Source organism: Schistocerca piceifrons, chromosome 4 (genome assembly GCF_021461385.2).
Source record: "Schistocerca piceifrons isolate TAMUIC-IGC-003096 chromosome 4, iqSchPice1.1, whole genome shotgun sequence".
Classification (NCBI taxonomy): domain Eukaryota; kingdom Metazoa; phylum Arthropoda; class Insecta; order Orthoptera; family Acrididae; genus Schistocerca; species Schistocerca piceifrons.
In genome coordinates, this window is record NC_060141.1 from 594,474,346 (window position 1) to 594,497,669 (window position 23,324).

The window sequence follows — 23,324 nt, forward strand, 5'->3', positions numbered from 1 at the left end:
AGAGATAGTAACTTATTTTACTTTCAAGGAACCGATTATTCTAAAGCTGACCTTCCCATGAGCATTCAGGAACAGTGGCTCAAGTACTTCTTCACTATTAGAACACACAACGCCTCACGATTGTTCTTTTTCTGAAGTGTATCAAATCACGTTGAAAGACAATGACTGGGTGGTGGTACATAAATGCCAAAGACAGCTGAATTGCTTAGAGGAGAAATATTTTGTGGTGAGAAGTCATTTCTTTCTTCGCAGTTCCAGCAGCACGTGGAGAAGGTGAGCCCACGCGGCTCACGCTGGGCAGTGGAAGTCACCGACCTGCGGACACGCGAGTTGCACACCTACGAATTCGACTCCGTTACTGTGTGTACCGGGTGAGATGCTCTGCCCAGTTTGCTACTTTTCAGTTGCTATGTACAGCTTTTCAGTTGTGCTTGTGCGATTTCATTTTCCAGTGAGCCATTGTATTAATCGCCAATAAATCCCAAAATAGATGAGCTGTTTTAGTCTTTTGTAAGACCAAACAACGATACAAGAGCAAAGAGAATAAACGCTGTAGTTAAGGCACGACATTCCGCTTTAGCTTAAAAATAACTAAGGCCGCAGCAAATTGTGAGATGAAAAGCACAGTTGGCTTACCACAGAAAGCATGTTCAGCATAAAGGGCATGAAAGAGAAATGTAATAAAGTGTGATACAATTTCATAGAAAGATACCGTATATTACACTAGAGACCTGCCTGCCCTCGTTTCGCTCTATAAGCACGAAATATCTACCGCCTGCGACGAGCGACTTCATAATGTGTACAGAACCGGGAAACATACCGTGGATGCACATAATCAGATCTAAAAGCAATTATATTTATTCCTTTTGCAACTAGAAATTCTGTGAGGTCAAATGAAGCTCCAAACAACAGTCATTTACATATACATGATTCCTATGCAAGTCACGCTTAGTGAGAGGGTTCATTCAACCACTATCAGACTATTTCTCGACCTTTCCACTCCCGAAAATCAAGTGGGAATAACCAAACTTTCCCGTGTCAGCCCTGATTTCATATACTATATTCTGATGGTGATGCCCCCTTGTGTAGATGGGAGTGAACAACGTAGCTGGCCATTCGGAGATGAAAGTCAGTGATTGAACATCCGTAAAAAGGCTTCGCCCCAACGAAAAACACCTAATGTTTTAGTGATAGGAACGCGGACTCATGGCACCCGTGACACTCTCTCCCCAGTTTGCGACAGTACAAAACAATCTACCGTTCTTTGCAGTTTTTCAATGTCCTCTGTCAACCCTGCCTGGTAAGTACACAATATGCGCAAGAATAATCCCGAAGGCGATGAACAAACGTACTGTTCGTAATGTCTTTCGAAGATTTGTTCAATCTTCTAAGTACCACGACGATTCTCTATATTTGCTTTAGGAAGGGTTCGGATGTTGCACTTCATAATGGAAGCGAGAATAAGGAAAAATCAAGATATGCTTTTACGATTTGTAGACCTACATTGGACAATGCAAATTGGTCCAAGAAATCCTCACAAAAATGGTGTAAGCTGTAAGGAAAGACGGTTAATATACAATACATACAAAAACCAAGAGGAATCAATAAGAATTGAAGAATAAGAACGAGTTACTCGGATTATTTTGTAAGCTCCTTATTCTTGTTATTATTACAGTTATATAAGTTACCACCATAGCCTTTTGAAATCACATTAAGTCAGTCACTTACACATTTTCTTTTAAGAAATTTTAAAAAAATTTATTTATCTATTTTTGTTATATTTTATATAATTACTGTAACAAGTTATAATACATTTTAGTTAATGAGTAGATTTTCACTTAATTGCATGTAACAGTACATACTCGTGAAATATGTGTGAAGGAGCGACATCTGTCGAGTTTACGTCACAAACCTGTTTTGCATTTCGCAACTGCACTCTTGTTCGCTGAGAGCAGGAACATCGTTCTTATTTTGACCCGGCCTGCACTGCATTATTATACCCGTACGACGCGATTTTTAGGATTAATCATATGAAAATAAAGTAAGGCTTCTGTAGTTTTATTCACGTGCACCTCAAAAATATGTTAACCACTAGTATTCTATCTATATTAAATTAGTGGTAGTTTATTATTTTATAGTTGATTGTTTACAAGAGGTATACAGGGTGAACATTAATAAAAGCGAAAAACTGCAGGGACAAATGCCTGACTTGAAATGGAAGAAAAGAGGTGTCCGGAAATGGTCAGTGTGTGCAAATGACAATAAATCGTCCCTGAACACAGTACAGAGTAGAATTGGATGCATGTCACATGCTCAAAGTTGCCTCCATGGTACTGCAGGTGAAAGGGATAGAACTGTGTATCATTCAGGGTACACATAATCGTACTTCGGCTTAAACCATGTTCGCGGACCGCTTGCCTGGAACTTGTACTAGGGTTCGTCTCAATATCTGTAGAATCCGGTCCTCCAAATATGGTGTAAGCACAGTTTGCCGCTTCCCTACGCGTCAACTATCTGAAAGGACTCATGATCACCCAAATGCCCAATAAGTGCTTGAAATGTTATGTGATGTGGTCGGTGTCTGTGACGGTACTTGTTTTGGTACAGCTGCGCTGCCTCTCGACCGATTTCGTCAGCTTTCCCGCACACAAATATCATCTCGGCTTGTTGTCGACTTGAATACCGGACCATTCTGCTGCTTACAGGACGCTGCATCAATCACATAACCTGCAACACACGAGGAATACATGGCACGTGGTCAGAGGAAGTGTATTCCGTCAGTCAGCGCCATCTACTGTGGCAACGGTGCATTTCCGGACACATATTCAGACTACCTTTCTCCTTCTCCAGTCAGGAATCCGTCCCTGTAGTTTGTCGGTTTTGTTGATGTTCACCCTGCATATTTCAGTAGCTCTGTTTTGTTGTTTTTTCTTGAGATATGGTGATTATGCACCGAAATCGATAGTCTGGCTCAAGTTTGTTTGTGATCATTAACTGGAATTGCCGGGCGAATTCTATGTCCTTCTCTTTCTTATCTAAGAGATAACTCTGGAGTGAGACATCCGGCCTCTGTTCGCAGACAATTCTGGTGTCCCAAGTACCCAGCGGTGGAGGGGCGAGACCTGTTCCGCGGCCGGCAGACGCACTCCCACGAGTACCGGAGGCCGGAGCCCTTCAAGGGCCGCCGGGTGCTGGTGGTGGGCGGCGGGCCCTCCGGCTTCGACCTCGCCCTCAACATATCGGCCGTGGCTGAGCAGGTACGGTACACCACTCCTGTACTACTCTAGCTTTGCTTATAGCCACAGTGAATCTAATTCAAAAAGTGTAATACCAGAAACTTCGTAGATTTGTCAACTGTCAGATGTAGGGGAGAAGGAGTGGGGAGGGGAGGCGGAATGGACTATAGAGTCAGAGAAGTCTCGGTCGTCTGACTTCGTCTGGAGGTGCTAGGGTGCGCTCAGACTGACACCAGTTTAGCAAACCAATGTCTTTATGGTTTAGTAAGGTAGCAACTGCCTATAAAAGTAAGTAAATTTGCTGCTCTGTTGTAACTTTCCGGATCGTTTCCTGCTGAGGTAAGAATGTCATATTTCTCTCTTCACAATCAACATTTATTCTACCTAAATCACCGTGTTCTTAGCTATCTTTGTTTTACAGTTCAGTAGTAAAAAAATTTAAACAGTGGTTACTGAATATTTTCTTAATACAAATGGGTATGGGAGGAAATGGTCTGCTGGTAAGGTCCATTCCTCCCCGGTCGTCTGTTTTCTTCATTTGACAAAACGGAGAGATATGATTGGTTCAGGAAAAACATGGAACAAGCTGTTGAATAGGTAATTAATAAAACGATGACTCATGAAAAAGCATCGAAACCATCTGTCGCGCCTTTGACTACATTAAAACGATACGCAGTAAGGAAAAATGGCAATCCCCTTTCAACAAATGACAAAACCTCCACAAAAAGTCAGTGTGTTTTCAAAGGGTAGTAAGGTTTAGAACTTGTCATATACCTTAAGGATTTCAAAAGTTATATATCCTTCCACAACTCAAGTATACAGTTATACAGCGTGTTTTTTGATGTTTCTTATTGTGTCATAAACGCTATTGAACGACAACCATGCCGTGGTTATCGTGTTTGCGTACAATTGCAGTCGACCTGACAAAGTCAGGCTCACACGTCACGTTTTATTTAAGATTGGTGCTGCAACCATGTTGTAGTTAGAACAATATTGCATTGGATTCTTATTGCAGATAACATGCTTGGTCATCATCTGGTTCACTGCCGGTGATAATATTATGTTTCATTCCGTAGTATAAACACAAAGGTTAAAAACTGAAAAATAATTCATTTAAACTGCTCTTTGTGTGCAGAGAAACCGCTCGTTATCTCGCCGCACTTGACCGCGCCGTTCGCTAACGGTGTGGGTCGCTTTCTTATCACCTAACTGACGCTCTCCGGTACCAAATGAGTCTTCCCTCTTCAGTGGCTCTGGTGTTCTACCAGATTCACTCAGTTCATGACGACTGGCAGTTCCTTACCTGTGATAGTTTTCTGGATCTTTTCAACACTGACACTCAAGTGTAATGTTATGATGTCTATAATTTTGAAAAGTAATTATTAATTACTTAACGCTGAGTGAATGCGCGGCTCTTACATATAGTGTGACATCCTCATGTTTGGAACGATGGCAAACTACATACGAAACCCACATATTCATAATACTGAAGGTAATCACAGATTATTTCTCAAAGTTATAGAATCGTGATATTCACCATACATTAAAAAAAAACATTCTATCAGATGTTAACAATTAGGTCGCGACTAAATGCGGAGAAATGCAACAGATTTTTAGCAGCTGGTTGTGGTTATTTTACAACAAAATGCCTTTTATGTAAGCTGTTGCACACAAGTTTGTGAAGGAAATACAACAGTTGTTCATGGCGTTGCTGAAGAAATCCATTGTACAGTTTCCACGGGAAGCTACACGTAAAGGACTCACCTCTCAAGGATCGTAGGATATTCAGGATTTGTGGCGACTGAAGTAGGAATGGTACCTTGTCAGTCGTCACGTCTCTAGAGAAAGTTGATTGACGCTGAGATTATAATCTCTATTCCTGTTTCCCATCCGCCAGACAGTTCCATTCATCTGATATTCCTGCCCCCAGACCATGGAAACACCTGCCTTCTTCATCTACTGTTTCTTCGCCGAAACTAATGATGCAATTAAAGAAAAGTGACAGTGGAAAGCTGCAGATGACTAATAGACAGTAATTTAACATCCAATATATTAAAAACTAAGACTAACTGTGTGCTAGTGCTGTTACGGTGTTTTATGGAGTCCACTCACATTCTGAATCACATGTCAAGGTGTCACGTTGCTGTAGGACAAATAAGGAAATGGGAAATACACCTAAATACAATGGAAGCTAAACAAGAATGTCTCCAGTCCCTAGAGAGAACAAGAACTGTTGAACTGAAATAAATTAAGAAAAGTTAAGAGGTCAGTTATGAGTTACGAAATAAAATCACAAAGACAGTGGCAGACTGACGAAGCTTATCACATTGCTATCGGTAGAACTGCAATGCCAGAAGCTCGCGGTGCAAATGGTGTGACTGCACGTTAGCAAGCAACATAGTTGCTTCACACATACTGTCAACAAAACATGCCAATCAAACAGGACTACCTTCACACAAAGATGATCCCAAGATAATGGACGATTCCCGGCGGGGTCAGGGATTTTCTCTGCCTCGTGATGGCTGGGTGTTGTGTGCTGACCTTAGGTTAGTTAGGTTTAAGTAGTTCTAAGTTCTAGGGGACTGATGACCATAGATGTTAAGTCCCATAGTGCTCAGAGCCATTTGAACCATTTTTTTGATAATGGACGACAGTGCTTGTGTATCAAAACTGTGATAATTTGCACACTACTAGTATCCACGATGCGAAGACATCCAGGAGATGCATCCGAATGGGGTTAGAATAGTGATCTCAAACGGATACAAAACGTTTCCCATTGCCAACATGACCGGGGATGGAGGCTGCCACACACAGACGGAGCGGCGCGGCTTTTTGGACCACAAGTTGAGTGACCTGTCTTGGCCCCAGTTTTTGGAACAGGGAGGAATAAGTTCCCATCAGTGTTGGCACGGCTCCAACTTAAAGTCCAATATAATGGCTCCAAATCTTTTCGGATTTTCGCCATCTTGCATAATTTCGAAGTTAACCAACTGGTGAGTGTGAGAACTAATTCACACCCATCAGTCGATGGTTGTCCATCCAGGCAAGCCAAGGGTGGTGTCCGTTGGCTAGTCAGAGAAAAGTTACAACATAAAATGATCGATTTATTTTAATGACCTTTAATTAACTGGCAGTCAAGTCTCCAATTTCTATCAACGAACTTGGAATTTTACGAGAAACTCTCTTTCTTTGTGTTGAGAACTGGTATGGACTGCCGTTGTGGCTTCACCACATGCATTGTATACCTTTGAAAATCTCCCCATTACAGATCCACTTCTGGAGGCAATCTCCAGAAATGCAACAAATATTTCTCTCTCACCCTTGCTTCGTAGATCAACCCTAATAAACTAGCAATACTCTTCTTTGAATTCTCTTTAAAGTTTTGTTACTTCATGAATAGATGACTTTGTTATACTCCCAATTCTAACAGTAACTCAGGTTTAGGTAGTATTAGCTGATAATGAGCAATCATTACAAAGATTAATTCACAAACTGTCCAGATCCTGTACTTAACATACTTTACCTTAATATCTCGAGTAATAAGACGAAAGGCAAAACATTTACACCACTATAACATACTAGATGTAAAATACCCCTTCATAAAAAATAATAGAAAGGAATTACTTATTTTTTAGGACACACTATATCCTTAATAAAAGAAACGGCCACTAAAAATAAACAAAAATGACTAAATCATATCACCAGCGCATAATCTTTGTATAGTAACAAACGAAACCGGTTCATGGTTAATTTTTCTTGATTCGGTCACACTGTATCCTTTATAGAAGAAACGGCCTTTGAAAATAAATAAAAAAGGTTAAATTATATCAACAGCACGTAATCTTTCTTACTAACAAACTGAACGGTTCATGGTTCATGATCCGAGTTTCAGGTTCCCTATCTATCGGCCTCAGAGGACAAAACCATATACATTTCAGAAAGATAGCATACTTTTCGATCGAATGTAAAAATCAAAACGCTGTATAATGTTATGATAAAGGTTCAACACGCCACAAGACAAGTACCGTATTATTGTGTATATATTTTGAGGTAGCGTAGATCACTATGCGCAGATTGTTGTTGTTGTTGTTGTTGTTGTTGTTGTGGTCTTCAGTCCTTGAGACTGGTTTGATGCAGCTCTCTCTCCATGCTACTCTATCCTGTGCAAGCTTCTTCATCTCCCAGTACCTACCGCAACCTACATCCTTCTGAATCTGTTTAGTGTATTCATCTCTTGGTCTCCCTCTAAGATTTTCACCCTCCACGCTGCCCTCCAGTACTAAATTGGTGATCCCTTGATGCTTCAGAACATGTCCTACCAACCGATCCCTTCTTCTAGTCAAGTTGTGCCACAAACTTCTCTTCTCCCCAATCCTATTCAGTTTCTCCTCATTACTTATATGATTTACCCAACTAATCTTCAGCATTCTTCTGTAGCACCATATTTCGAAAGCTTCTATTCTCTTCTTGTCTAAACCACTTATCGTCCTTGTTTCACTTCCATACATGGCTACGCTCCATACAAATACTTTCAGAAACGACTGCCTGACACTTAAATCTATACTAGATGTTAACAAATTTCTGTTCTTCAGAAACGATTTTCTTGCCATTGCCAGTCTACATTTTATATCCTCTCTACTTCGACCATCACCAGTTAGTTTGCTCCCCAAATAGCAAAACTCCTTTACTACTTTAAGTGTCTCATTTCCTAATCTAATTCCCTGAGCGTCACCAGACATAATTCGACTACATGCCATGATCCTCGTTTTGCTTTTGTTGATGTTCATCTTATACCCTCCTTTCGTGACACCGTCCATTCCATTCAACTGCTCTTCCAAGTCCTTTGCTGTCTCTGACAGAATTACAATGTCATCGGCGACTCTCAAAGTTTTTATTTCTTCTCCATGGATTTTAATACCTACTCCGAATTTTTCTTTTGTTTCCTTTACTGCTTGCTCAATATACAGATTGAATAACATCGGGGAGAGGCTTCAACCCTGTCTCACTACCTTCCCAACCACTGCTTCCCTTTCATGCCCTCGACTCTTATAACTGCCATCAGGTTTCTGTACAAATTCTATATAGCCTTTCGCTCCCTGAATTTTACCCCTCCCACCTTCAGAATTTGAAAGAGAGTATTCCAGTCAACATTGTCAAAAGCTTTCTCTAAGTCTACAAATGCTAGAAATGTAGGTTTGCCTTTCCTTAATCTAGCTTCTAAGATAAGTCGTAGGGTCAGTATTGCCTCACGTGTTCCAATATTTCTACGGATTCCAAACTGATCTTTCCCGAGATCGGCTTCTACCAATTTTTCCATTCGTCTGTAAAGAATTCGCGTTAGTATTTTGCATCCGTGACTTATTAAACTGATAGTTCGGTAATATTCATATCTGTCTGCACCTGCTTTCTTTGGGATTGCAATTATTATATTCTTCTTGAAGTCTGAGGGTATTTCGCGTGTCTCATACATCTTGCTCACCAGATGGTAGAGTTTTGTCAGGACTGGCTCTCCCGAGGCTGTCAGTAGTTCTAATGGAATATTGTCTACTCCGGGGGCCTTGTTTCGACTCAGGTCTTTCAGTGCTCTGTCAAACTCTTCACGCAGTATCGTATGTCCCATTTCATCTTCATCTACATCCTCTTCCATTTCCATAATATTGTCCTCAAGTAAATTGCCCTTGTATAGAGCCTCTATATACTCCTTCCACCTTTCTGCTTTCCCTTCTTTGCTTAGAACTGGTTTTCCATCTGAGCTCTTGATATTCATACAAGTGGTTCTCTTTTCTCCAAAGATCTCTTTAATTTTCTTGTAGGCAGTATCTATCTTACCCCTAGTGAGATAAGCCTCTACATCCTTACATTTGTCCTCTAGCTATCCCTGCTTAGCCATTTTGCACTTCCTGTCGATCTCATTTTTGGGACGTTTGTATTCCTTTTTGCCTGCTTCGTTTACTGCATTTTTATATTTTCTCCTTTCATCAATTAAATTCAATATTTCTTCTGTTCCCCGAGGATTTCTACTAGCCCTCATCTTTTGACCTACTTGATCCTCTGCTGCCTTCACTACTTCATACCTCAGAGCTACCCATTCTTCGTCTACTGTATTTCTTTCCCCCATTCCTGCCAATTGTTCCCGTATGCTCTCCCTGAAACTCTGTACAACCTCTGGTTTAGTCAGTTTATCCAGGTCCCATCTCCTTAAATTCCCACCTTTTTGCAGTTTATTACCCCGACAATATTCTTCCAGCATTAGACAGCGAGAGCACTTACCGACCGCCAACAAACTTTAAATGTAATTTGAAGCCTTTATGAAACTTGATTTCTCTGACAAACCCAAAAAAATTGTTAAAAAAATAATCACTTAAAAGATTTTTCTTTGCTCTTGCAGTAAAACTTTAGCATCAGAGATGAAACTTTAATTTATTGCTTGTTTACTGTTAACTCTATTCGCAAAATATTTTTCATGCCGAATTCACACGTATCACTAAGTACCTGCAAAATTACATAATTCATGAGATATGGCATTGAAATTATTGAGATGCTGGAAAAACTAGCTCTTGCATAAAATAGAGCACACATTATCGTCACTTTAATCATCCGTTGTTTTTCATAATGAGAATACATAGAGACCTCCAACTAAGTATAAACATGATTTCAAACCTTTTCTAAACTTCTTCTTCCTTACATGCTTAACGTCGAATATTTAATACATTAACTCATTTGTAAGGAAATTAGTCATCTGAAGCTGTTTTGTACGTGAAAGCTAGATTCTTTAAAAGACTGGGGGTTTACTGGTTTAGGACTACAATGAAATCCAGTAGGTTTTCCCAAATTTCCATACGACATTGAAGAACGGAAATAAGAAAAAAGAAAGGTTTCAGACTTTAGTAACAGGTTTATAAGAAGAAAGCCATCAATTAGAATGGGACGTACAAATATTCCGCAATGAAATTCATATGGCAGCCAAGAGGTCTAAGGCCATTACTATGGCCAAAGAAAGGACGAGAAGACGAGCAGTGTCAATCAGTGAACAAGTTTCTCAAGAGTTTGAACTTCCTGATGCTCGACGGAAGAAGAATCGTGTCATGGGCTTTCGGATCGAGATGTGAACGTGATGTTTCCGACCACGAATGTTTTGACCGAGGGTTTTCCAAGTGTCAAAGGGAGCCGCAGCTGCGGTGGAGGCTCTGACGACCGTTTTGTAATAAAAATATCCCTTCTCGTTTCATCCAGGTTTAGGGCTGGCTATGCACATAATAACATAACCAAGTTTAATTGCTATTTTTACGTTTTCATCTTTCTACTGCAGCGTATGATTAAACTTCTTTTCTTACTTTATGAATTTTAATTTCTCAATAAATTTTTTTGTAAGAAAGTCAGATAGCTTAAACATCTTAAATCCCCCAAATCGCTATAATTCTTATAGTGACTTAACCTGTCGTATCTTTTTCCTCTTCTTTAAAGAGGCAGGCTCATGGAATCTTTTAATTTCAATTACACCATTTACTGTTTCTTCCATTTTTTCCAACCTTCGACACTGGTCCCGCGCTGCTGGTTAGGAACATTTCACGTTTCAGTTGGCATGCTAGGATTTTCCATCCATTGGTTTGACTATATAGCAGCAAATTTCATGACCTTTTCTTTACTGGACGTTTCTTCCACTATTATCATCCACGCTTCAGCAACACTGTTTGTACGAACATCTACCACGGCAGCACACATGCAGCAAAACAATAGGACTTCTTCTCTATCCCTGTATTTCACAGTTAATCCCAGGTTTCGTATTTACTTTCACAGACAGCCGAAGTGAAAACTGCAAACGGAAAGGTATGTTTCGAGGACCACTGTTTTCATAGTTTTAATTTTAATAATTTCTAACTAGAAAGCAGAGGTTTCGATGGCTACCTAGGCATCTCGTCTTTCAATCCAGAAAAAAATCTTTCAGTGTATATTTACTTGTCACGGAGCAAAGTAAATAAAACAGGAAATACGTCCGTCTGCTCTCATTTGGTTCTGTTGTCAATGTGTATGTTGTAGAGCTGTTTGAATTGTTTCGATCGTCAAATATCCGCTCCACAACAAGAGGTCATTTTTCACATGGGATTTTCTTCACTTCTTCGCAACTATGCTCCAGAATTCTTTTGTCAGGAACACATTCATGGTCATTTTTGAAAAAAACTGTTACCTTCTGTTAATTTCTAAATATCTTCGCTCAACTCAATCTTCAAACTAGTGCCAGGGTTTTGGGTCGTCCCAGTAGCTCCGTTCCTTGCTTTAAACAATGTAGCCTTGGAATTCTCATAATCTGGCATATCTGAAACGAAATCTATACCTTTATGTTTCAACTCTTCAAAAATCCTCTAAAATTTAGAAAACAGGCGCCATTTGTTCTTCGTGGACTCTTTCCCTGCAGTTATGCATTCGTTTCTTAAGCAACACATCCGCTTATTCAGTAGGGCAAGACTGTTGCCGTCCAACCGAGATTTGCCATTTGCGTTTTTTAACAAATTACGTACCTTATTACACATTCGGCAATTACATTACATTGACCGGACTAAAGTTATGCATCAGCGAAGAGCTTTTTAACTACGATGCACTGAGGCCAAAAGTAGTCCATGTTTATTGTTAAAAACGTACTATTGACGTAGGATGAATTGTAAATATTTTTACAAATGCTCTGCGTGTCCACCAGCAGCAGCACGAACAACACCTAGACGATAGCTAAACTTTACAAAATGTAACTGCTTTTACAGAAGTTAGGGCATCTCTTATTTTATTTCCCCCTCCTTCTATGTCATGAGATAAAAGGGAGATGAACACACTTTCCTTCACATATCCACACAAAAAAAATCGCTAGGGGTATGCCTGACGATCTTGGGTGCCAAGAGTGCAGGATAGTGTCTCAGGGGTCCGTGCGTCCTATCCAGCGTTGAGGCAGACTCACTGAGAAACCGACGTATATTGTGGCAGTACGGTGGAAACCGTCGTGTAGTTGTGGAAAAAGCCAATTCTGCAGCGTTTGAAGATAGTTCGTTCCAGTTACTGTGTTTTCCTCAGAAAAGAAGGGACCATACATTTTTTCACGAGAAATGACAAAAGAAACTCTTACCTTAGGTGAGTCTCTTCTGTGCGCAACAGTGTCACGAGGAGTCTGGAGTCCCCATAAGTGCACTTTACGTCGATTTGCTTTACCGCTCACATGAAATGTTACTTCATAACTGAAAATTAACTGTGGTAAAAATGTGTCGTCTTCCACCTTTTTTAGCTGAGCTTTACTGAAGTCAACCCGTTTCTTTTTACCACCAACCCGAAGAGTTACGCTAATTGTACTCCGTATGGTTTATAGACCCAACGACGCCGTAACACTCATAACACTCACCAGACAGTTGTATGGAGCATTGCCAGTTCTCTACTTCAACGGCGAGTAGACTTTCGTGGACTCCACCCAAAAGTTCGCCGAATTCCTTCCATGACGTCATCAGAAGTGCGAATTAGACCTGCACTCTCACCTTTGCACAAGCACCCTGTCTTCTCAATTTGGGGATACCAACGACGAATATTTTTGGGTGCAGGTTGATGAATTCCAAAACGCCGAAGAAAAGCTCGATGGGCCGAAATAACTGACTCATTCTTTGCAAACTGCAGCAAACAAAACGCCCTCTACTGAGCGGACACCATCTTACTTTCGACTGATTGCAAACTGAGAAGACACGGAGACGATTATCTAACGGTGATTTGCTGAAACTCTAGGCCCGCCTATTCAGACAACACACTTTGTTTCAGCCGTTTTCTCCCTCTGATAGTGGGCTACATCTTGGTACTCTAGACACTGTGTCGCGTAAAACTGGTTTCCTGTTATGAAACGGAAATGCACTTTCTGTCACGCGTAAGTTGTATAACTATTACAATTTCTCCCATAACATTATTTTTTATGTACTACTCTATGCAAAACAACATTAAATGTCTATCTCATAAATGTGATATTTTTTTATCCAGGTAATCATCAGTTACCATCAAGAAACTGCTCAGAAAGGCCAGTTCCCCGATAATGTCATCGAGAAACCGACGTTGGTATCTCTGTCTGAGTACGCTGCCACTTTCGAAGACGGGACATCCGCAGAGATAGACGATGTTTGTTACTGCACTGGTGAGTGTCGCAGTATGTTTCTGTCATCTGTACGTTTCTCAGGGCGATCAGCTATCGTTATAATCAGACAAAGGAAATTTGAATCTGATTCGAAGCACTCGCGGAAAAATTCTAACAAATTCACCAAATTTACACCCAAGATAAAAATGCTGTTCCGAAAAAGAGCCTTAAAATTACTTGATTAATGGTATAGAATTGACACTAAGGATACAAAAGGTGAAGTGATAGGTTAGACGCGTACTTTATAATACTAATAGTGCTAAACTCCACGTCAGACTTGCCATTGCTAAAATACACCATTTTCCAAGAGATTCATAATGAAGGAAACCTATTTCACACATTATTCTTGACGTTTGGAATGGCCTGAATATAGTTAGGTTATATAGAAACACGGCAACTTCGAATATGTATAAAGGTAGCACACCAACATTACGATGAACATATCTCTTCGTGATTGGCCTTCTTTAGGTCGTCTATATACATGTTCGTCGGAGTATAACCGCATACTGACATGCCTTAATTGATATGAGACGGTTCTGAAGTGTAAAATTGACATAATGTTTTGTTTTTCTTAAGTTTTCAAAAAGGTATGAAGGTTAGCACATCGCTAGATGTGACAATAGCGAAAATCCTACGTTTTTTTCCTGAATCCGCTATAAATATGACATAATTCAACTAATAAATTCTGAAGGTGACAGGGGTAAAACACAGGGAGCGAGAGGCTATTTACAATTTGTACAGAAACCAGATGGCAGTTATAAGAGTCGATGGGCATGAAAGGAAAGCAGTGGTGAGGAAGGGAGTGAGACAGGATTGTAGCATATCCCCGATGTTATTCAATCTGAATATTGAGCAAGCAGTAAGAGGAAGAAAAGAAAAATTCGGAGTGAGAATTAAAATCCGTGGAGAAGAAATAAAAACCTTGAGTTTCGCCGATGACACTGTAATTCTGACAGAGACAGCAAAGGACCTGGATGAGCAGCTGAACGGAATGGACATTGTCTGGAAAGGAGGATATTAGATGAACATCAACAAAAGCAAAACAAGGATAATGGAATGTAGTTATATTAAATCGGTGATGCTGCGGGAATTAGATTGGGAAATGAGATACTTAAAGTAGTAGTTGAGTTTTGCTATTTGGGGAGCAGAATAACTGATGGTGGTCGAAGTAGAGAGGATATAAAATGTAGTCTGGCAATGGCAAGGGAAGAGTTTCTGAAGAAGAGAAATTTGTTAACATCTAGTATAGATTTAAGCGTCAGGAAGTCGTTTCTGAAAGGATTAGTATGGAGTGTAGCCACGTATGGAAGTGAAACGTGGACGATAAATAGTTTGGACAAGAAGAGAATAGAAGCTTTCGAAAAGTGGTGCTAAAGAAGAATGCTGAAGATTAGATGGGTAGATCACATAACTAATGAGGAGGTATTGAATAGAATTGGAGAGAAGAGAAATTTGAGGCACAACTTGACTAGGGGAAGGGAGCGATTGATAGGGCATATTCTGAGGCATCGAGGGATCACCAATTTAGTATTGGAAGGCAGCGTGAAGGGTAAAAATCGTAGAGGGAGACCAAGAGATGAATACACTAAACAGATTCAGAAGGATGTAGATTGCAGTAGGTGCTGGGAGATGAAGAAGCTTGCACAGGATAGAGTAGCACGGAGAGCTGCAGCAAACCAGTCTCTGGACTGAAGACCATAACATCAACAACAACTAACTACAAGTTAATTCACCCTCTATCTGCATTTTCCACCCCTAATATTGATAATTATGATTATACACACAGTCTCACAAGAAAATTCGGTGAATGGCAATAGCGACTCACAGAATGACAGTTCACTGCATATTAACAGTCCTGAGTGGCAATGCTGAAAGACTCTACTTTTTGTTTCGCAGGATACCGCTACAGATTCCCATTCTTGACTCCGGAGTGCGGGGTCACTGTGGAAGACAAGCATGTGCGCCCTCTGTATCACCAGGTGGTGCACATCGACCGCCCGACGATGGCCTTTATCGGTGTGCCGTACTACGCCTGCCCTTGCATGCTCTTCGATGCGCAGGTGGGTTACAACGCCACAAAATGTTACTTATCTTGCCTCTAACACTGCTGTGCATCAATCTAAGATATAATTTTCTCTTTTGAGTGAATAGTCTATCTGTGTAGCCCATGATACACTATGTGATCAAAAGTATCTTGACACCTGGCTGAAAATGACCTAAAAGTTCGTGGAGGCCTCCATCGGTAATGCTGGAATTCAATACAGTGTTGGCCCACCCTTAGCCTTGACTGTCGCAAGCATACTTTCAATCAAGTGCTGCAAAGTTTCTTGTGGAATGGCAGCCCATTCTTCACGGAGTGCTGCACTGAGGAGAGGTATCGATGTCGGCTGGTGAGGCCTATCATGAAGGCGGCGTTCCAAACCATCCCAAAGGTGTTCTGTAATATTCAGGTCAGGACTCTGTGCAGGCCAGTCCATTACAGGCATGTTATTGTCGGGTAAGCACTCCGCCACAGGCCCAGCATTATGAACAACTGCTCGATCGTATTGAAAGATGCAATCGCCATACCTGAATTGCCCTTCAATAGCAGGAAGCAATATGGTGCTTAAAACATCAATGTAGACCTGTGCTGCGATAGTGACACACAAAACAACAAGGGGTGCAAGCCCGCTCCATCAGAAACACGTCCACACCATAACACCATCACCTCCGAATGCAAATTTTACTGTTGGCACTACACACGCTAGCAGATGACGTTCACCGGGCATTCGCCACAGTCACACCCTGACATCGGATCGCCACATTGTGTACCGTGATTCGTCACTCCACACAATGTTTTTCCACTGTTCAGTAGTCCAATGTTTACGCTCATTACACCAAGCGAGAGGTCGTTTTGCATTTACCGGCGTGATGTGTGGCTTATGAGCAGCCTCTCGACCATGAAATCCAAGTTTTCTTACCTCCCGCCTAACTGTCATAGTATTTTCAGTGGATCCTGATACAGTTTGGAATTCCTGTGTGATGGTCTGGATAGATGTCTGCCTATTACAAATTACGACCGTCTTCAACTATCGGCGGTCTCTGTCAGTCAACAGACGAGGTTGGCCTGTACGCTCTTATGCTATACGTGTCCCTTCATGTTTCCACTTCACTATGACACCGGAAACAGTGGACCTAGGGATATCTGGAAGTGTGGAACTCTCGCGTACAGACGTGTGATACAATGACACACAGTCACGTGACCACTTTCGAAGACCGTGAGTTTCCCGGAGCGCCCCATTCTGTTCTCTCACGATGTCTAATGACTAATAAAGTCGCTGATGTGGAGTACTTGGCGGTTGGTGGCAGCACAATGCACCTAATATAGAAAACGTGTGTTTTTGTGGGTGTCCGGATACTTTAGATCACATAGTGTATCATGATATTAAGTAGCTTAACAAGTAGTACACATGTGGTAACTGCTTTTAATTTTGCGGAAGAATTGTCTTGCATGAATTGGATGACTGTGATTGTGCCACTTGTCAATATAGTCGTTCTTTCTTCAAGACCGAAATACTCTTGGAAACAGCAGTTTGCGTGCGCTCTAGTATTAGAATTCGCTGTCTAGTAGTAGTTCTCTACTGCTTTGTTGCTGATTATGATGTGAGGTCTGTTGTGTGACCAGCAGGTGCGTTCCCCTTGCTGTTACAAAAGCGACACAGAGGCCGAAAGTAGTATGCGCTACTTGTATTGTAAGCTCACTGTACAAAATGTTAGGCATACCTTAAAAGCGCAAACTGGTCGCACGGGGGCGCTGTAGACGGTGTTACCATGGCAGTGAAGTAGTGTATATGTGTTAGTCAGATGTTTGCAATGTGTGCAGTAAGATGGGTGGACGTGCAGACATTAGAGGGCGGCAGAATGGAACTATTATGTTTGGACGTGCCCATTACCAAACCCATGCGATGGTACTACGGTATGTTGATGATTTTCACTTATGGACCGTCTGACAGCAACTGAATAAAACACAATTTTAGTGCCATACGCGTTTCGCCTTTATTTCCTGCAAGGCATCATCAGTGGCAGGTTGCGTAGACAGTTTCTTACATATTACGCTCCTGTTGCATTTTTGGTCTTGTTCTTCTTCCTATGAGCGCCAATTTGCTGTTTTTTCCGCATTCCACAGCACTATGCACTGAACAGAAACCAAAACATTGCATTAAAAGAAGCGTTCAGTGCATAGTACTGTGGAATGCGGAAAAAACAGCAAATTGGCGCTCATAGGAAGAAGAACAAGACCAAAAATGCAACAGGAGCGTAATATGTAAGAAACTGTCTACGCAACCTGCCACTGATGATGCCTTGCAGAAAGTAAAGGCGAAACGCGTATGGCACTAAAATTGTGTTTTATTCAGTTGCTGTCAGACGGTCCATAAGTGAAAATCATCAACATACCGTAGTATTACGCGCAACTGAGGAGGACAGGACCACGAAAGTTGAAGATGTGCATGCGATGGTGTCAAAGGGAACCGCCTTATTTGTATTCAAGGAATGATGAACCAACCGCAGCCATGCAACGTGGCGTAAAAACTGTGATCGTGAAGTGTTGCTAACCGACAAGGGTTGGAGACGAGTGTCACTCTCTAACTCGGCAGGAATTTCGGCTGTCAGTGAGTGCATGCGAATCTCGTTGCGAAGGGAACTCCACGCAAAGGAAATTTGGAGGTATTTCGCAACATTCCATGCCACACAGCGGCACATAACTCTGCATGTCATCAGTGGGGATATTCACTGAGCATAGGATAGCAGTAAGTGCATATATAGATGGCGGTAGTATCGCATACACAACATATGAAAGTACAATGCACTGGTGAAGTGGCCATCTGTACTCAGGCGACTCACAGAATAAGGTTTCCGGAGTGGTTATGGTCGCAAGACAAGAATTAATAGCCTTTGAACGCCGAATGGTAGCTGGAGCTAGACGCACGGGCCATTCCATTTCGGAAATCGTTAGGGAATTTCACAATGTGAAGAGTGTGCCGAGAGTACCAAATTTCAGTCACTACTCCTCACCACGGACAACGCAGTTGCCGATGGCCTTCACTAGGCTGCTCGTCTGCATAGAGTTGTCAGTGCTAATAGACAAGCAACACAGCATGAAATAACCGCAGAAATCAATGAGGGACTCACGTCGAACGTATCCGTTAGGACAGTGCACAGCAAATGACGGACGTGTGTGCCTTTGCCAACAGCACGACATCTCCTGCAGCGCTTCTCCCGGGCTATTAACCATATCGGTGGGACGCTAGACGACTGGAAAACAGTGGCCTGGTCAGATAAATCCCGATTTCAGAGGAAAGAGCTGATGGTAATGTTCCAGCACGGTGCAGACCCCATGAAGCCATGGACCCTAGACGTCAAAAAGGCACTGTGCAAGCTGCAGGTGACTCCGTAATGATATGGGCTGTGTTTACCCAGAATGAACTAGGTCCTCTGGAAGTTCGGCTACTTGGAGACCATTTGCAGCCATTCATTGACATCATGTTCCCAAACAACGATGGAATTTTAATGGATGACAGTGCACCATGTCACTGAACCACAGTTGTTCGTGATTGGTTTGAATAACATTCTGGACAATTCGAGCAAATGATTTGGCCGCGGAGATCACCCGACATGGATCCCATTGAGCATTTTTTTTTTTTTTTTTTGAGGCATCAGTCCTCTGACTGGTTTGATGCGGCCTGGCATGAACTCCACTCCTGAGCCTACCTCTTCATCTCAGGGTAACACTTGCAACCCACGTGGTCAATTATTTACTGGATGTATTCCAACCCCTGTCTTCCTCTGCAGTTTTAGCCCTCTACGGCTCCCTCTAGTACCACTTAACTCGTTCTCTCACGTCCTAACAGATGCCCTATCAATCGGTCCCATCTCCTTGTCAGTGTTTTCAACGTATTCCTCTCCTCTCCGATTCTGCACTGAGCCGTCTCATTCCTTACCTTATCAGTCCATCTAATTTTCAACATTAGTCCGTAGCACCACATCACAAATGCTTCGATTCTCCTCTGTTGCTGTTTTCCCACAGTCCATGTTTCACTATCATACATTGTCAGAAATTTACTCCTAAAATTAAGACCTATGTTTAATAGTAGTACATTTCTCTTAGCCAGGGATCTCATTTTTGCCTGTGATACTCTACTTTTGATGTTCTCCTTCCTCCATCTGTCACTGGTTATTTTGCTTCCTAGGTAGGAAAATTCCTTAACTTCATCTGCTTCGACCATCAATTAGAAAGTTAAGCTTCTCGCTGTTTTCATTTCTGCTACTTCTCATTACTTTCGTCTTTCTTTGATGTGCTCTCAGCCCATAATCTGTACCGTTCATTCCATGTAGCAGATCGTGAAACTCTTCACTTTCACGGAGTGTAGAAATATCATCAGGGAATCATATCATCCATTTCCTTTCATCTTGAATGTTAATTCCGTTCTTGAACTTTCCCTTCATTTCAGACATTGCTTCTTCGACATACAGATTGAGCAGTTGTGGCGAAAGACTACATCTCTATCCTTGTCAGTTTAAGTACTTTCATGATTCATCAGCAAAGTTAACTACTAACACCATGAACATTCTCGTCCCATTTTTATCGTCTGTTCCGGCAGCTTTTTAAAGGATAAAATTTACTGCCACGACACTTCCCGGTCGCCGGTAACAGGCTGGCTATCCTTGCTCCCATACCTCTTTTGTTTTACACTGTTTGGAGCAGTGATGCACAGCACGGATACGTTGTGAGTTGTAATATAAATTATTCCTTCCACCACACATTAACCCGAGCTCTGAATACAAAGCTTTAACCAAAAACACTGAAAGGCGACATTCAGGTTCATGGAACAGTCGAGCCCAACTGAACCCTGTACTTAAGGAAAAATCGGAGTTTCTTACTAACTTTGCTCTTGAGATATGAATGAAAAAATAATAGTAATTATCTGTGTTTCAACAAGCTACAACATTACAGAATTAATTTCGTTCGCCGTATTCAGTATTTTATCAAAGCCAGAAATTATTTAAATAATATTAAACAATATTGCTTATTTAAATCATGACGTAGACAGTTAATTAAGCAAAAGTTCATGAGGCAATGAAGTCTTTTGTTTAACATTATACTGGAGACAGTTCTTTGCAGTAAAAAAGTCAACGTAGTTTAGATGTATTCGTAGCATGAGTTCGGCTACATGAGGGGTTTTCATCGTTTCCGAGACCCTTACCCCTGAGTGCAATCATGTGTAGGTTAGTACCACCAACCCCCTTCAATTCCCTTCACTCCTCCCTTCCCTCACCCTTAGCCATCATCAATATTAGCGCGTAACTAAAATTTGATATGAAAAAAGTATTTGAACACTTTTAGATTTAAAATGACGAAAGACTAACGAGATTTAGTGTCTGTAGGTGATTTATTAAACCACGATTTAATGAGTCAGTGAGACAATTCGTATCGCTTATTTCTACCAACCTTTTTCTGAAATGATGAACAAGTTCTCAGTGAAGCACGATTTATACTTACAATACCTTCTCAGAAAAGAAAGCTAACTGTCTACACTGGGGGCAGACACTTATTACAGAACATCCTTCGAATGCATCACTTTGCTGGCCGCTGTGGCTGAGCGGCTCTAGGCGCTACAGTCTGGAACCGCGCGACCGCTACGGTAGCAGGTTCGAATCCTGCCTAGGGCATGGACGTGTGTGATGTCCTTAGGTTAGTTAGGTTTAAGTAGGGAAGTTCTAGGGGACTGATGTCCCATAGTGCTCAGAGCCATTTGAACCATTTTGAATGCACCACTTTCTTCTCTTACGACTCTTGCTTCACCATACCCCCACTTAAAATCAACCGAGTTAGAATATGTACACTATACTTACCGCTTGTAAATCACATTATAGCTGGACTCCTTATTTCTAAACTCACAGAAATTGAAAGGCTTCAGGCTGCCAAGGATTTGTGTCTGGCCGCTGCCAATAATAGCAAAAATAATAATGAGAGTCTTGAAATTTTCCCGGCATAACGAGTACTCTGTAAAGTTTCGGGTTCGCAGCCGGATAATGTAGACTTCTTGCCACCATGTTTCGGCTGACCACCATTCAAATATCTTCAGGTGAGTGTTTTGGACTGGAGACTGCTAGTTCACATCGCTACCTTCATACAAAAAATTGGCCCGAAGAAGCATGTGCAAAGACAGCCGTTACAGGAGAGACCTCAGTCGAGTTACGTGTCCGCTTCGAACATTGCTCCATATATGGCGCGCAGGCAAACGCGCACTCTCAGTCGGATTGCGCATTGGTGGAGCCAAATTTCTAACGTCAAAATGTATATATTTCAATGACTAGATGCAGCCCGCACTGGGCAAATGAAGTAAAAGATAAGAAAAAAGATATCGCTCGATATGTCATGAGTTCAAATTGGTTCAAATGGCTCTGAGTACTATGGGACTCAACATCTGTGGTCAACAGTCCCCTAGAACTTAGAACTACTTAAACCTAACTAACCTAAGGACATCACACACATCCATGCCCGAGGCAGGATTCGAACCTGCGACAGCAGCGTTCGCGCGGTTCCAGACTGTAGCGTCTAGAACCGCTCGGACACACTGACATATTACATGTCAAGAATGTTATCTGATCGACTTTCCTGCCGCTAGAGGGCTCTGAAGCTTAGCGTGTAAGATGACGGTGTGTAACGTAATTACATCGGCACCTGAGAAACAGCTCAGAACCCTAAGATTAGTAATGCGAAGAGTTCGTCCACACATGGAGGACCCTTTCCCACAGCATTACAATGCCAGAGCACACACAAGCACTATTCGTCGCCTTGGGTTTACTGCGTTCGATCGTCCTCCTTGGCCCCATACGATTTCCATCTGTTTCCAAAGTGTAAAGAACACCGTCGAGGAGTTAACTTTGATAGCGGTGCAAGCAGAGATAATGCTGTGCCTCCGTCAACAATTTCAAACCTTCCACAGTGACGGTATCAAAAAACTGGTGTCTCATTGGGAGGAATGCGTTTTTTCCCTAGGGTGACCCGGCTGAGAAATAAGCATATAGACATGTTGAATAAAGATGCAGAATATTAATAAAGTTGGTTTATTTAAAAAGCTTTAAGAGTTTTCAATAAATTTCGGAGCCATTCCTTTTAAGAACATTCTCGTATTAGACCTAGTGGCAACAAACAAAACTGACCTCTCAGTGACCATGAGAAAGCTATAGCAGCCATGAATTCTGAACAGAGTACAAAGAATAGTTGAAAGAAGCAAAAAGATCCATATGTTCAGTAAATGCGACAAAGAAACCGTAGTGTTATATCCAAATGCGGAACTTAAAACTTTAGCTCAGGACAGGAACATGTAGAGGAACTATAGCTCAAGTTTAGAAGAATAGTTGATCATGCACTGAGCAAATACGCAACTAGAACAGTTGATGGTGGTAGCGACCCTCAGTGGTATACAGTACCTGTAAAGTAACTTCTAAAGAAACAGAGACTACTGCATAATAGGTATAAAACAAAGCTTAGGAATACATATTGAGAGGTAATTGAAAACATACGGCTGTCAAGAAAGCAACGCGTGAAGCCATCAGTGACTGCTGTAGCAGAACACTACGAATGAACTTTCACAAAGCCTTAAGATCTTCTGGTCGTATGCAAAGGCAGTTAGTGGCATCAGATTTAGAATCCACATACTCATGGACAAGACAAGAACTGAAACTGTGGGAATGAAGATAAAAGCAGAAATTCTTAACTCTGTTTTCGAATGTTCCTTTGGAAAGGAACACGCAGGAGCATTGTCAAAATTTAATTCTTGCATCACTGAAAAGATGAGTGAAATAGATATGTTTCAGTGACATTGAAATACATCTCACGCGGTTCCAGACTGAAGCGCCTAGAACCGCACGGCCACACCGGCCGGCTATGTCATGAG

General features: G+C 41.6%; 1 protein-coding gene across 3 annotated transcripts in view; it reads left to right on the forward strand.

The window, feature by feature from the left end:
* The window catches only part of LOC124795126 (senecionine N-oxygenase-like), a 52,665-nt gene that overhangs the window by 21,211 nt on the left and 8,130 nt on the right, over positions 1-23,324 (forward strand). For all 3 annotated transcript variants that reach the window (XM_047258990.1, XM_047258991.1, XM_047258989.1), the window contains 4 exons: positions 253-371; positions 3,080-3,257; positions 13,233-13,383; positions 15,280-15,443. In XM_047258990.1, coding sequence (XP_047114946.1) covers positions 253-371; positions 3,080-3,257; positions 13,233-13,383; positions 15,280-15,443 — 612 coding nt within the window. The remainder of the gene's footprint in view (positions 1-252; positions 372-3,079; positions 3,258-13,232; positions 13,384-15,279; positions 15,444-23,324) is intronic.